General features: G+C 30.1%; 2 protein-coding genes across 6 annotated transcripts in view; one reads left to right on the plus strand and one right to left on the minus strand.

Annotated features, from left to right (window-relative positions):
- LOC113403416 (medium-chain specific acyl-CoA dehydrogenase, mitochondrial) overlaps positions 1 to 12,195 on the plus strand; it is a 345,704-nt gene that overhangs the window by 191,277 nt on the left and 142,232 nt on the right. The gene's annotated exons all lie outside the window — the stretch shown is intronic.
- Positions 4,852 to 8,107, minus strand: LOC113403197 (uncharacterized). Of its 2 annotated transcripts, none has more exons than XM_064220482.1 (6): positions 8,012 to 8,107; positions 7,399 to 7,506; positions 7,220 to 7,313; positions 7,092 to 7,148; positions 6,913 to 7,016; positions 4,852 to 6,790 (listed from the first exon to the last, which is right to left on the minus strand). In XM_064220482.1, exons 2-6 carry the CDS (start codon positions 7,498 to 7,500, stop codon positions 6,707 to 6,709), a joined length of 441 nt encoding a protein of 146 aa, XP_064076552.1. In that variant the 5' UTR covers positions 7,501 to 7,506; positions 8,012 to 8,107; the 3' UTR covers positions 4,852 to 6,706. The 2 variants fall into 2 exon arrangements, with proteins under 2 accessions (XP_064076552.1, XP_064076551.1); XM_064220481.1 differs by having other exon boundaries at positions 8,001 to 8,064.

Genomic DNA, 12,195 nt, shown 5'->3' on the forward strand with positions numbered 1-12,195 from the left:
GTAACGATGTCTTGTTAGCTCACTTTGTTGGTCGAATTATAATTTGTATTATTGCTCTTACCCTGTCCAGAATTTTTCTTCTTTTGGAGGGATTTCAACCGGCACTCCGGCGGTCCGTCACTTTTATCGATCAATTTAGCGATCTGCAAAATAAGATCGATATTTATATATCTCTTACATGAAGCTATAAAATCAATTAAAAATTGCATAAATACCAATGTTTTGCCAATAACGCTTGGGTCTGGAAGTTGTTGGGGTTGTTCAGCGACCCCAGCTTCCTCTTTCTTTTGTTCGTCGTTGGTGCTCATTGTCTTATTTTTATTCTACAAATTATCAAAAATGATTACATTAATCGGTGTTAACTTTTTTGATAATAATTTTTCAGAGCGAAATAAAATTTAGGAAAGTCAATAATATTGTCTTTATGCGCAAGGCAAATGCAGGTGAATGTAGTTCCTCACCTCGCCATTTGCGCAGAACACCTCATCCTTTCTGTTCCTATATTATTCTCAAAGTCAAATAAGTCGTAACTTAATAAATTTCAATACAAGTTTAAACGTTGAATGTAATTTTATTCGAATTACGTGATATTTATATTGATAACTTGAATATAGTTACACGACAATATTAATAAATAAAATATGAACATACGAATAACAAACAAAAACTAAATTGAGTAGAAATATATTACCTACAATTCTTATTTTGATACAAAATTAAACATTAAAATAATATGTTACCTTGTTTATAAACTGCACTTGAAATATGTATGTTAAAAATATATGAATTCACAAGACGTCACTCCAGTCTGAATGCAGGACCCGAATGCATTGTAATATAGGTATCAAAAATGAATATCGATTAGGGATGTCGTCTAAAAATATGAGCAATCTTTTCAAATTGTCTTATAAATTATCGAAAAAAATACTCAAAATTTAGTAATTTTTTCAAATGTTTATTTTTATTTGTAGTAAATGTAAATATGAGCAGACATTATATTAATGTTTATTTATTAGACCGAATTATAGAACGGTGTGACTTTCCCTTCCCTCTCATAATTATTTAAAGATGTATTCATCATGATGTAAATCACAAAGTGGCGGATTCGTTGATAACATTATAATCATTACCAAATATACTTTGTAATAATTACTAAATGACACAGATTGAGATCTTTTTAGGCATGTTTATTTAAAAACCTTTACAACTAAGTCAATCATTTGAAAAAATATATATCTGTATTATTTGACAAGCTATGCCATTTTTTTTTTGACAAATTGACAAATGACAGTTAGTGACAGCAACTTGATTTTAAAAATAATTTACATGTGTGCCCACTGTGTGTGTGTCGGCACAACTAAAAGCCATTAAACTAAGAAATGAATTGAATTGAATAATTTACATGACATTGGCAGCTATTTTGTGGTTAACTAGCAGATAAAAGCCAGAAAGAGAAAAAAAAAGAATTCAGATGATATTTCAACGTTGTCCGAAAATTTGTGTATCGTATGAATACAACAAAGAAATATTCTATAAGGCTCAAAAGCAAACTGTTATAATATATCAATCTTCTATGGGTCAGTACACTTCCTACAATCTTTCCTCACTACCGTCATATCTACATTCTTCCATTTCTTTACAAAGTATTAAAAAGAATTATTCTCCACCATCTGTTCTTGTTCGAAAATAACATTCTCAATATATTCCAGTCAGGCTTTAGGTAGTCATATTAGTAATATGACCACCTAAAGCCTGACTGCCTCGTAACAGTCTGTGACGATATCAATTGATTACTGCCGCGGCGATACTAGACTTTAGTAATGCCTTTAATACTATTGATTTTGATATCCTCTTCGCTGCTTTAATAAACCTCAAAATTACCTCCGGTGGCTTCTGCTGGTTCCATAGCTATTTGGACTAACTTATCGCAGGGAATACAGTTCTGGATCTTTGTACATTGATTAAAAATGTTGGCCTACTTGTTGATAGTACATTCTTTTAGACACCATAAGTTGCCGAAGTGAATAATAAAATATTTGCCACAATAGAATGTTTAATTCGGTGAAAAATTAATGGTGAAAAATTCTTCCTATTAAAACAAAAATACTCTTCCCAGTACTCTTCTCCTTCCTATTATGGACTACGCAGTTATTTTCATTTTGTCTCTTTTCTTCACAAGACTCCTTCTCCTGTATATCTAAAAAACGTTTCTGTCACCTTGGGTCTGATTGTGATTTACACATGAACCGATCCATAAATGGATATCGGATTATGGGAGGAAAATTATTTAGAATTACAATGTTGTAAAACGAATGCTCACCAAAACCCCTCTACGGATAAGTCTGTAAAGCTGAGGAACAGGCTGCAGGAGGAAAATCGTAATACGCAATCCTTACCAATTTTTAAGAGTCATTTACAAATTTATTATTTGTCATTGCAGGCATCGTATTCGTTTATATATTTATGTTGTTGTACTAATTTTACGGTCATTTAATTCAATGTATGAATGTGTTTTCTGTATGTACATTTAAATACAATATATGTATGTTATTATTGTTGTGTTTATTTTCTAATATAGATTTGTCATATACATATGTTTTATAAATGTATTATATCATATATGTACGTATAGTATTTACGCTATCCTGGTTATTTTTTCCTTTGTTAAAGGTTGTCTTTAAGGGATTGTTTAAATCAAAAAGGAATTTTTACACCCTATATCGGATCAATTTATAGTTTATTAACTATTAATAAATGTAATATTTTCCTGTTTTGTTTTTTGTGTGAAATAAATACTTTATTTTTTCCTAATAAGGTGACATAGAATACTAATATGATTTTTTTAAATGAATACCTGTCGTTGAAAAAGCACTAAAAGACAAATGCGTTTTAATAAATAATTTTTAAAATTTCACTATTTATAAGGAATAAATGCACAAGTTTCTTGTGCAGTGTGTTTTGAATAAAATCCCATTTATTGCAAGTTTTCATCTACTTCCCGATCCTGTGGTAACTTTACATAACATTATTATAATGTTTTTATTTTAGACTGAGATAGTTGTCTTAAATTGACAGTAGAACTAAAAACTTAATTTACCTGTAAGAGAATAATCATAAACGGCTAGCGACTTTAAGACCTACTAAGGGATGTATTTATATAAATTATGTAGTGGTTCTTAAAATATATTACATTAATTGTGTGGTACCAATACTATCACAGCGGCAGACAAAAAGCGCGACAACAGTTCGCATCCGCACGTCATTTTTATTTTAGAATACGGTGAGCAACATTCTTATCTACGAAATAGTTTTACGTGGTTTTAACTTAAACCACGTTTGTTCGCCTTTTTCGCGCGAATCGCCAGTGCGTGTACATTCACAACATTGTAAAGGATTGTAATTTTCGCAGTGCAGGCTAGCTCTTATTCTAGGATCGTTTATAAACACGTATTTTATGTATATTTAATATTAAATCAATAATTTATTAAAACTTGAGATTACCGTACGATTTAATAGAATTTTGACAAAATTATATGATTACTAGCAAAATGTATGAGTACAGTATTAATTATAGTCTAAACAATTTAAACGAATATGTAAAGCAGATACCTGGATGGCTCAACTACGGGAACGTACGTACGTATCGTAAATTATGCTATTATCCATGAATTCTTATGGCATAATAAATTTTGTCACATTTAGCAACAGAGCCAACTTGAACGCTTTCCGGTCCACTGTGGTATATATATATGGTATATATTACTAATACCACAAACGATTTACTAACTCTACGTAGTCGAGTAACACTGTTCCTGTAAATTTTTCCTGTTATAAGTTTTTTTTTTATCCTGGTAGTAAACTCTGCAAAAAAAACATTTAGATATATCTTATATTAATTTACTATGATTACTAATTAACTATTAAAAAACAATAATTGTATATGCCAATGTTGGGCAAATAATGTTTGATTTCAGAATCGCTTGTGTGACGAACGAGATGTATCTTCTTCCTTCTTATGCTTTGTTTATAGTATCGATATGAATAAAAAACGTTAACAACGTGTACATTTCTCAAGAATATATATTTTAATACTGCATGAGATTTGAAGCACCAATCGCATCACAGGATTAAACAAATCTACAAATAAAATGGTTTTTTTTCTACATTATTATAAATCAGTTGATTTAATTGAAGTTCGTTCAAATTGAAGATCTTTTAAGATGATATTTGTGAGATGTGGGAAAATTTCACGTTTGGATACATAATTGACCTCAGGTGAGGTATATGGTAACGATAAATATATTATTACATTACATTTTTTAGTATTTTCAAGATTTATTTACTTATATATTTGCTTTTCAAGATTTATTTACTTATATATAAACAGGATTAATGAAATTTATTCAACTTATTTTTGTTTAAGAATATTCTGAATAACATATTATTACATCTACTAAAATATCTTCGTCACTTTAGTGCACTTTTTATAACATAAGTGCTATATAAAGTCGGAATATGTTAAGCCGAGTTAATCAAGGTTTTAGTGAATACTTCCTATCTGCGGGGCTGAGGAGAGGTGTTACGTAATCTATAACCTTTTCTGATCTCCTGATATATGTATACAAAATTACATAATGGTCATTCAAATCGTAGCGTAACAAACCTTTGTATAAACAAACTCATTTCCGCAGTTATATTATTATATATTAGTTAGGATAACATGACACTACTAACATTTCCTTTCAAGCTGAGGCAATGCAAGGCCTGCTTTTAGAAAAACAAGTGTTAGGATACACACCAAACTTCTATCTATTCTGTAATAATATCATGAATTCGTAGTAATTGAAACAGTTTGACATTTAATACATTTATTAAATCCTACATTGACATTCCTTGCGCCACTCCAGTACATATTAAGGTACAAGTTTAAGATAAACTTATAAACAGTTTTTTAAAAGAACATTTTAGCAAAATAATGTGTTTACTAACAAAATATATGAGTATAGTACTCGTTTTAGTTAAAACAATATAAATATCAAAATTCCTAAATTTAAAAACAAATACCTTTAAATATTCCTTCCTAATAATAATAAAGATATAAAGATGTATATATACATATAATATGTATAAGTCTTTCGCTTTTTTTTACTTGACACCTTCATGTATTCGTTTTGAATTGTAACTTAAATTATAACCGTGATACGTGAAGAGTAATCTATCTAAACACATACATCGAAAAGATATGACTTGATCTTACTGTGCGATCTGTCGGAAGAACAAATACTAGAAGACGACACTGAACTCCGATACATTGACACATCAATATGTCAATTAAAGTCAAAGTTTTAAAATATAGATAAAGTTTTCAAAACAAACAACAATATTATAACAATGAATGGTTAAAGATATAAAATATGTTAAGCACATACCTGAAATACGTGATACTTTTGGTTTATAGTAGGAAAACTGACACCCTCTTACTCCGTTACGGCAAGTTTAGAGAGCGACCGCGGGAGTGAGTAACTAATCTAAAGGGATCGAGAAAACTCTTTCGCCTGTAATAATAATAGTATTTTAGAAATACAACTCGAATATAAACAAGTACATAAATAAACTTTGATTTTAACTTATCGCTAGTCAGTTGACGTATTTATTTACACACTACTCATATATGTATTTCATTCCGCTCTTTCGCTTAATTCTTGGATTACTTTAAAATTTTCATTAAAATCCAAACAAAGTTACAGTTATATTAATTTCAATATTTTGCGTTTTCCAAATTTAAAGATATACATACCAACTATAGAAACTGCGAAAATGACTTTTTCAAGTCAATATTTAAATGGAATTTCCCAATATTTACTTATCGATTTTATTTATTCTCTTAAGTAGGCGATTTAGTACCCCGTCGTTGATTTCGCGCACCCTAACGAACCACCTTATCAAAACCTTGTATTATTCCATTCTTAAAGAATCCTCAGATAACGAACTCTACTGACTATACTTAAACAAAGAATATTATTTTTTTTTTGCAAAACTCGAAAGAGAAGCAACATACATAAATATGAAGATATCTTTAAAAGCGACCCGATCGTTCATCTGCTGCAGCTTCGCTGCGCGCTTACAATACAGTGCTCTCATTACTTCAAAATGAAAATATCAGGTCACTTTTAATTTTATATTTACAGAGACATTTGTTACTGGACGATAAATCTACCCACAATATCATAATTTGACGAAAATTGTCAAAAAGTTATTATAGCTAACATAACAGCATTATGAGATATACCAACATAGAAATGCTAGTCAAAAGTATACCAGACTATACAAAGTATATTAAAAATACAAATGTATAAAAAAAATATAATCGTTGTTTTGATATTTGAAGTCTTTTTAAAAAGAGACAATTTAAATAACATACGTATACATAGAATTGTAATTAGTTTCAAATTGTGTAATCAAATGTTAAAACAAATAATTATTCAAATTAAGGTTAATACAACCAATTCCTTAGTAACCTTACAATGTTACAGAAGCTTCTAGTACATTCAGATATTTTAAAAATTACAGCTAAACATTTAAGGTTAATATTTTAATAGACACATGAAATGTATATTTGATCGATCTTATTCAAATATATATGTTATTAGATAAGTCGAGATTTGGTTGATCAGGAAAAGAGAGGTTCATTGCTCCAAGAATTAGCTTAGGGCTGGTATGTGTTTTCCGTTTTAGGTATAGGTAAGCCTTCCTGTTGAAAGTTTTCAGCGTTCCACGAAAATTCCTCCGCCTGTAAAGGTTACAAATAATTTTTGTTTACAAAAATTTTTTTTTTTATATAAAATTTATATTAACTTTGTCACGTAAAAATAAAAGCACGAATTTGTAACTAACGTAAAAATCTTGAATTACCTCTTGTTCTTTTTCTGCATCGGTTTGTTTTTCGTATAAATTATCACTTTTCTCAAACGCCCGTGGTGCCTTCAGCGGTGCCGGAGAAGGAGGTCCAGAAGACCCTGGCCAAAAATGATAAGAGAATAATATAACATACAATTGTATCTCCCATAATGTATAATGAACAAAATACTTACAGTCGCTTTCGTCATCCGCGATCTCCAAATTATCAGAATCCGAGAGTTGATCTGTAACTAAAGTTTAAATCTTCAGATGCTACCTTACTTTTTATTAGAATTATAGGCATTCGTGTCATTGTCCTTACCAGATAAGGAGTGGTCCTTAATTGGTCGTATCGGGATCAGAGGCTTCGGTTGGGACGGCGACGGTTCGTCACTTTTATCGGTCAATTTGGAGACCTACAAAAATCCAATTTGAAACATTGTCTAACTGTAGTTATTAAATCTCTTATCGAGTAATAAAAAAAATCTTAATTTTATATACCAAAGTTTCGCATAATACGTTGGTATCTGGAGGAGGACTATGCGATGAATAAAATCCAGCGCCTACAGGTTTCTCCTTCTTATGATCGTCGTTGTTGATCATTCTGATCTGAAATCAAAATGATTGAAGATGATGAATGATGTTTAGTTTAATCGATGCGAAAAATACGAATATGCGCATAGCTGTTAGAAAATAATGCATTCCCCCTCCACCCCGGGTATTGCAACTGCGCAGTTAACCCATCACTTCCGATTCTAGAATTTTCCTCGAAATCAATAAAAAATTGTTATAAATTAACAATTACGAGTTTCAATGTTGAAATTATCTGATGAAAACATTATTAATTGTATTTCAAATACTTCTCTACGGATACTTCTTGTAAGACAATATTATTGTACGATCAATATAATAATTTGAATGCGGACCAATTTTTTTTTATATTAATTGTAATTTTCATCAAAACAAAACCTTAATCTAATATAAGCAAAATAAAAGATAGATTCAAATAATGAAAATTATAAGAAAATAAACATGCTTAGAGTTACTTACGAATTAAATTTAAAAACAACGACCAACACTAAACCAAATCAATGATTACAAACCCTGTTATTACAAACTGCACTTCAAAATTTTCAAAATCCTAAATTCACAATATACGTTTCTCGATGCTGAATGCAATATCCAGAATGCCTAGATTTCTAGGCACAGCTAGCGCTGCGCATGTCTGACCTTACGGTGAATCAATAAAAGCTGAAATCTAGGTGTACGTATCACGACAAAAGTGATTTCATTGCAAATTTTAAATGCACCTCATTTTATCTTAAGTTTTATTTACGTTATATTATTGTGTTTGTTGTTGAGACTTTCAGGTATAACTTAAACTCATTGGGTAGCCCTAATCTTATTTATAAATTATCTCGTGTGACTTCAACTAAATATATTTTGATTTTAAAATATTGCTTGTGATCCATCCTTTTAAGCTAAAATATTGAAATGAGCCACTCTGAGTAAATAGTTTGTCGAACTCGACTGAAAGACAGGTCATCGTAAGGAAATTTAAAAGAGGTTACGAACCTTTGACTTTCAGCTGCTTTCGAAGTCAACATTATAGTTTGAGAAATTACCTACATTTAATAAGTCTCCTCAAATTTTAGGGTACATAGTAATTTGTTACAAAGTACACAAAGGCATATAGATTATTTAAAAAATATATGAAATCGTACAAAAAGAAATATCTGATCATACTGCCTTGAACGACTTGCATGACATAATTAAATATAACAGAGAGCGAGGTAGATAATTTTGTCTCACTTACAAAAAAAATATTTGTGTTGATATAGTGTTTCCATCTTAGTCTGGTGTAACTCATAGCTGCCAGCCATCTTTCATAACCCATCATAATTCTTCCAAAAGTTATACTAAAATGTATAGTAATGAAATGTAAAGAAATATATTTAAGGCAATAAATATACTTATTAACTATCGTAAGCTTAGCCAGACCAGACCATTATTTTTATTCAACGGTACAATATATGTCTTCACTAATATTGGAATCGGTTCCAAGTTTTTTAAATAAAAAAAAAAATAGATAGCTGGAGTATACTATAACGTACTCAATAAGAATAGTGCACATTATATGCATCTGCTCATTAATACTATTAAACCTACTGCTTAGGATTTTGTTTAATAAACAAGTGACAGAATGTAATCGGACAAATGGATGTTTCAACACGACAATTACAGAGTACAAGGTGACTTATAAACCCATATTTAGTACATTAAAATTCAGAAGGGCTCGCCTCGGTTTGACCCCAATCTTCACATAAGATTTACCCGAGATGGCCTTGTGATAAGGACAGGGACACGAACTTAAATTAAAATTTAAATAAACATAAAGATGTTGTCTTTCTATTGAATAAACCATTGTAGTTGCCTGTGCAGAGTATGAGGCACTATTGTATAAGGAAACAGACCTCCTAGAGGGTTTTATGAATACTTTGGAAAATATTGAACATTTCTGACTTTTATAAATATATTATTGTTTGTGGTGATATCAATAAAAAATAAGGTAAAATAAATGTGAAAATTGTATTCTTATTAAATGCACGTAACCATTTTGATTTAACCTTAGAGCAAATTACAATAGAAAAATTTAATCTATGTATACTACATCTCGGAAAGAATATCAATAATATTTATACCAATCATTAGGTACCATATCAAAAATTGATATATAAGGGTTAGCACGCACTATTTATTGAGACCAATTTCAGCTGAAATCCCCAATGACACTGTTGATCCAAAATTGCAATGGTGTATAGGAACATACTCCACAGATTGCGAAATTTTGGACAATGACACCCTGTGTGATTAACAGAAAGTGTTCCAAGTGATACCATATATCAAGATACAAGAGATCTGATAGCTGACACAACAATGTAATGGGTATTTTATAGTTAGCGATCAGTTATGGATAATGGGCGATTTATAGTTTTGAAAGTCAGAGGACAAGATATTGATGTTGACAATTCTTGGATTGTGCTGTGCTCGCCAACATTGTGATCCAAAGTTTTGAAGCTCACATTATTGTTAAATACTACTTCGTTAAGTCGATCAAATACATGTGTAAATATTTAAATAACATCAACGATATGGCCCTGTTCAAAAATTCTAATGGCGAAATATCTCAGATGAGTCGCTGTGCAACGACACTTCGTTCGGTACATTCGGTACATGGTTTCATTTGCGATTCACGAAAGACACCCTGCTGTAATATATTTGACAGTACATCTGGCACGCAGCGGACAGATCGGCACGGCCATCGTGGACATCTTTCGAATAATGTCAATTTCATAGAAATTAAAAACGTATTTTTCTGCGCTATTTTAAATTGAAAACTTCTTATGGGGAGGGTAAACAGATTCGTTACGTAACGCTTTACGGCGCCAATCTGTTTAGCTTCAATTTACAATTTAAATATTAAATAGTTATATTTATTTAAGTTATAATTTCTAACGGGCATCCAGAGACGCACACAAGTTTTTTTTATCTAAAGTGATCACCATTTTAAATATTTTTAGTGATAGTAACTTTCACAGAGATGGGGTACATTTTCTGTTATATTTATTTAAATATATTTTATATCTAGAAATATTTTCAGGTAGGCAATAAAAAGTGATTAATTACTATATATCATATGCATAGATCGTTAAAAAATATTTATAAAAGTATAACATTTAAAAAAAAACTCCTGATGACCTTATTCATTGACTAATATGAAAGAAAACCCGTCCTAAAAAGATGTGGTCGAAACTCGTTTTTTATAGAATAGACAGACAGCTGGTTAATATAATAGTATAGGGTGAATGATACAGATAATAACCTTGTAATCAATTACAAGGTTAGGTTTGTAAGCCTTGTTTTTAGGGTTCCGTACCCACTGACTCCGCTGTCACCAGGCTATATCTCATGACCCGTGATAGTTAGACACTTGAACTTGTCGTGATGGATATTTCTGTTGCCGCTATAATAAGAAATACTAAAAAACATAATATAATGAATATTTAACGCACGGGTTACATAGAAACATTGTTCAAAAGCATTGCGTCCGACACAATAGTAATTAAAAACTTTATAGATTTACTTTTAGTAATTTATTCATTATCACAGAACAAAAAGTAAGACATCACGGGATGCCCAATACGACGAAATTTAAAGAAAATCATTAAATACATATGTAATAAAATAAATAAAAAGTAGAGTATCGTTAGTAAAATAAATATAATTATCTTATTTATTACATAATATATAACAACGACGTATATATAGTGTGCTCGCCATACAGGGGATTAGAGAGAGGTGGCGGAAAGACGGAATGAAGAATGAGGAAGACGTAAGAAAGCGTGATGCCATTTTTTACGTTTTTATTTACAAATTAGTTAAATTAGTTTAAGAATTTGTTAAAGAATACATTAGTTTACACATGTCTGTTTCTTGAAATAATTTTCAGAGTTAAATTTAATAAATTTCCAGGGCTCATAATATATTCTAGGCTGAACTGAGATTTGTATTGATTTGAACTTTAACGTATCGACATCGTTTGATTTCTCTGAACTTCGAACGACTAACGATTTTTATAAAGAACATATAAAATATTTTTCGATGAAAATTCTATCGTAAAATGTTACCAAGTGATATATTCAAGTAAGGTGCAAAGAAAACAAATATTAATTAAATTGAATTTCGACCTAATTGCTAAATTATCCTTTTTAAGATTCTCAATTATATAAAATTATTTATTATTTAATTTATTGATTAATATGATAATTTATTGCTCTGCTACTGATATTTTATGAAAAAGATAAGTTGGGCACTTAGAGAGGCTCAAACCGAGACTCAAAATTATTTGTAGCAGCGATACATTAAGGTCCTAGACCGACAAGACAATAAAACACTTAAAATTAATCATGAAACTGCATCATATACTATTTCAAAAAGCCATAATCGAATATTTTAATTACATTCAAATACGTAGCTTGCTGACTTCATGATAAAAATAATATCATAAATATTACGATAGTAAGTTAAACACTTTAGTTCGCATTAGCAAACACTTAATTATTTAAATTAAAAATATTTGATAAAGACATTAAGCATCTGCTGTATGACATAGTTATTTTTAATCGGAATATGGCGATGAGGTGAAAATAATATTGACATATATTTAGAAAGTTACTTCGCTTAAAACATTTGTCTATATGCGTACATATACACAGATATATGAACACTCAATTCGTA

This window comes from Vanessa tameamea, chromosome Z (assembly GCF_037043105.1).
Source record: "Vanessa tameamea isolate UH-Manoa-2023 chromosome Z, ilVanTame1 primary haplotype, whole genome shotgun sequence".
Classification (NCBI taxonomy): Eukaryota; Metazoa; Arthropoda; class Insecta; order Lepidoptera; family Nymphalidae; genus Vanessa; species Vanessa tameamea.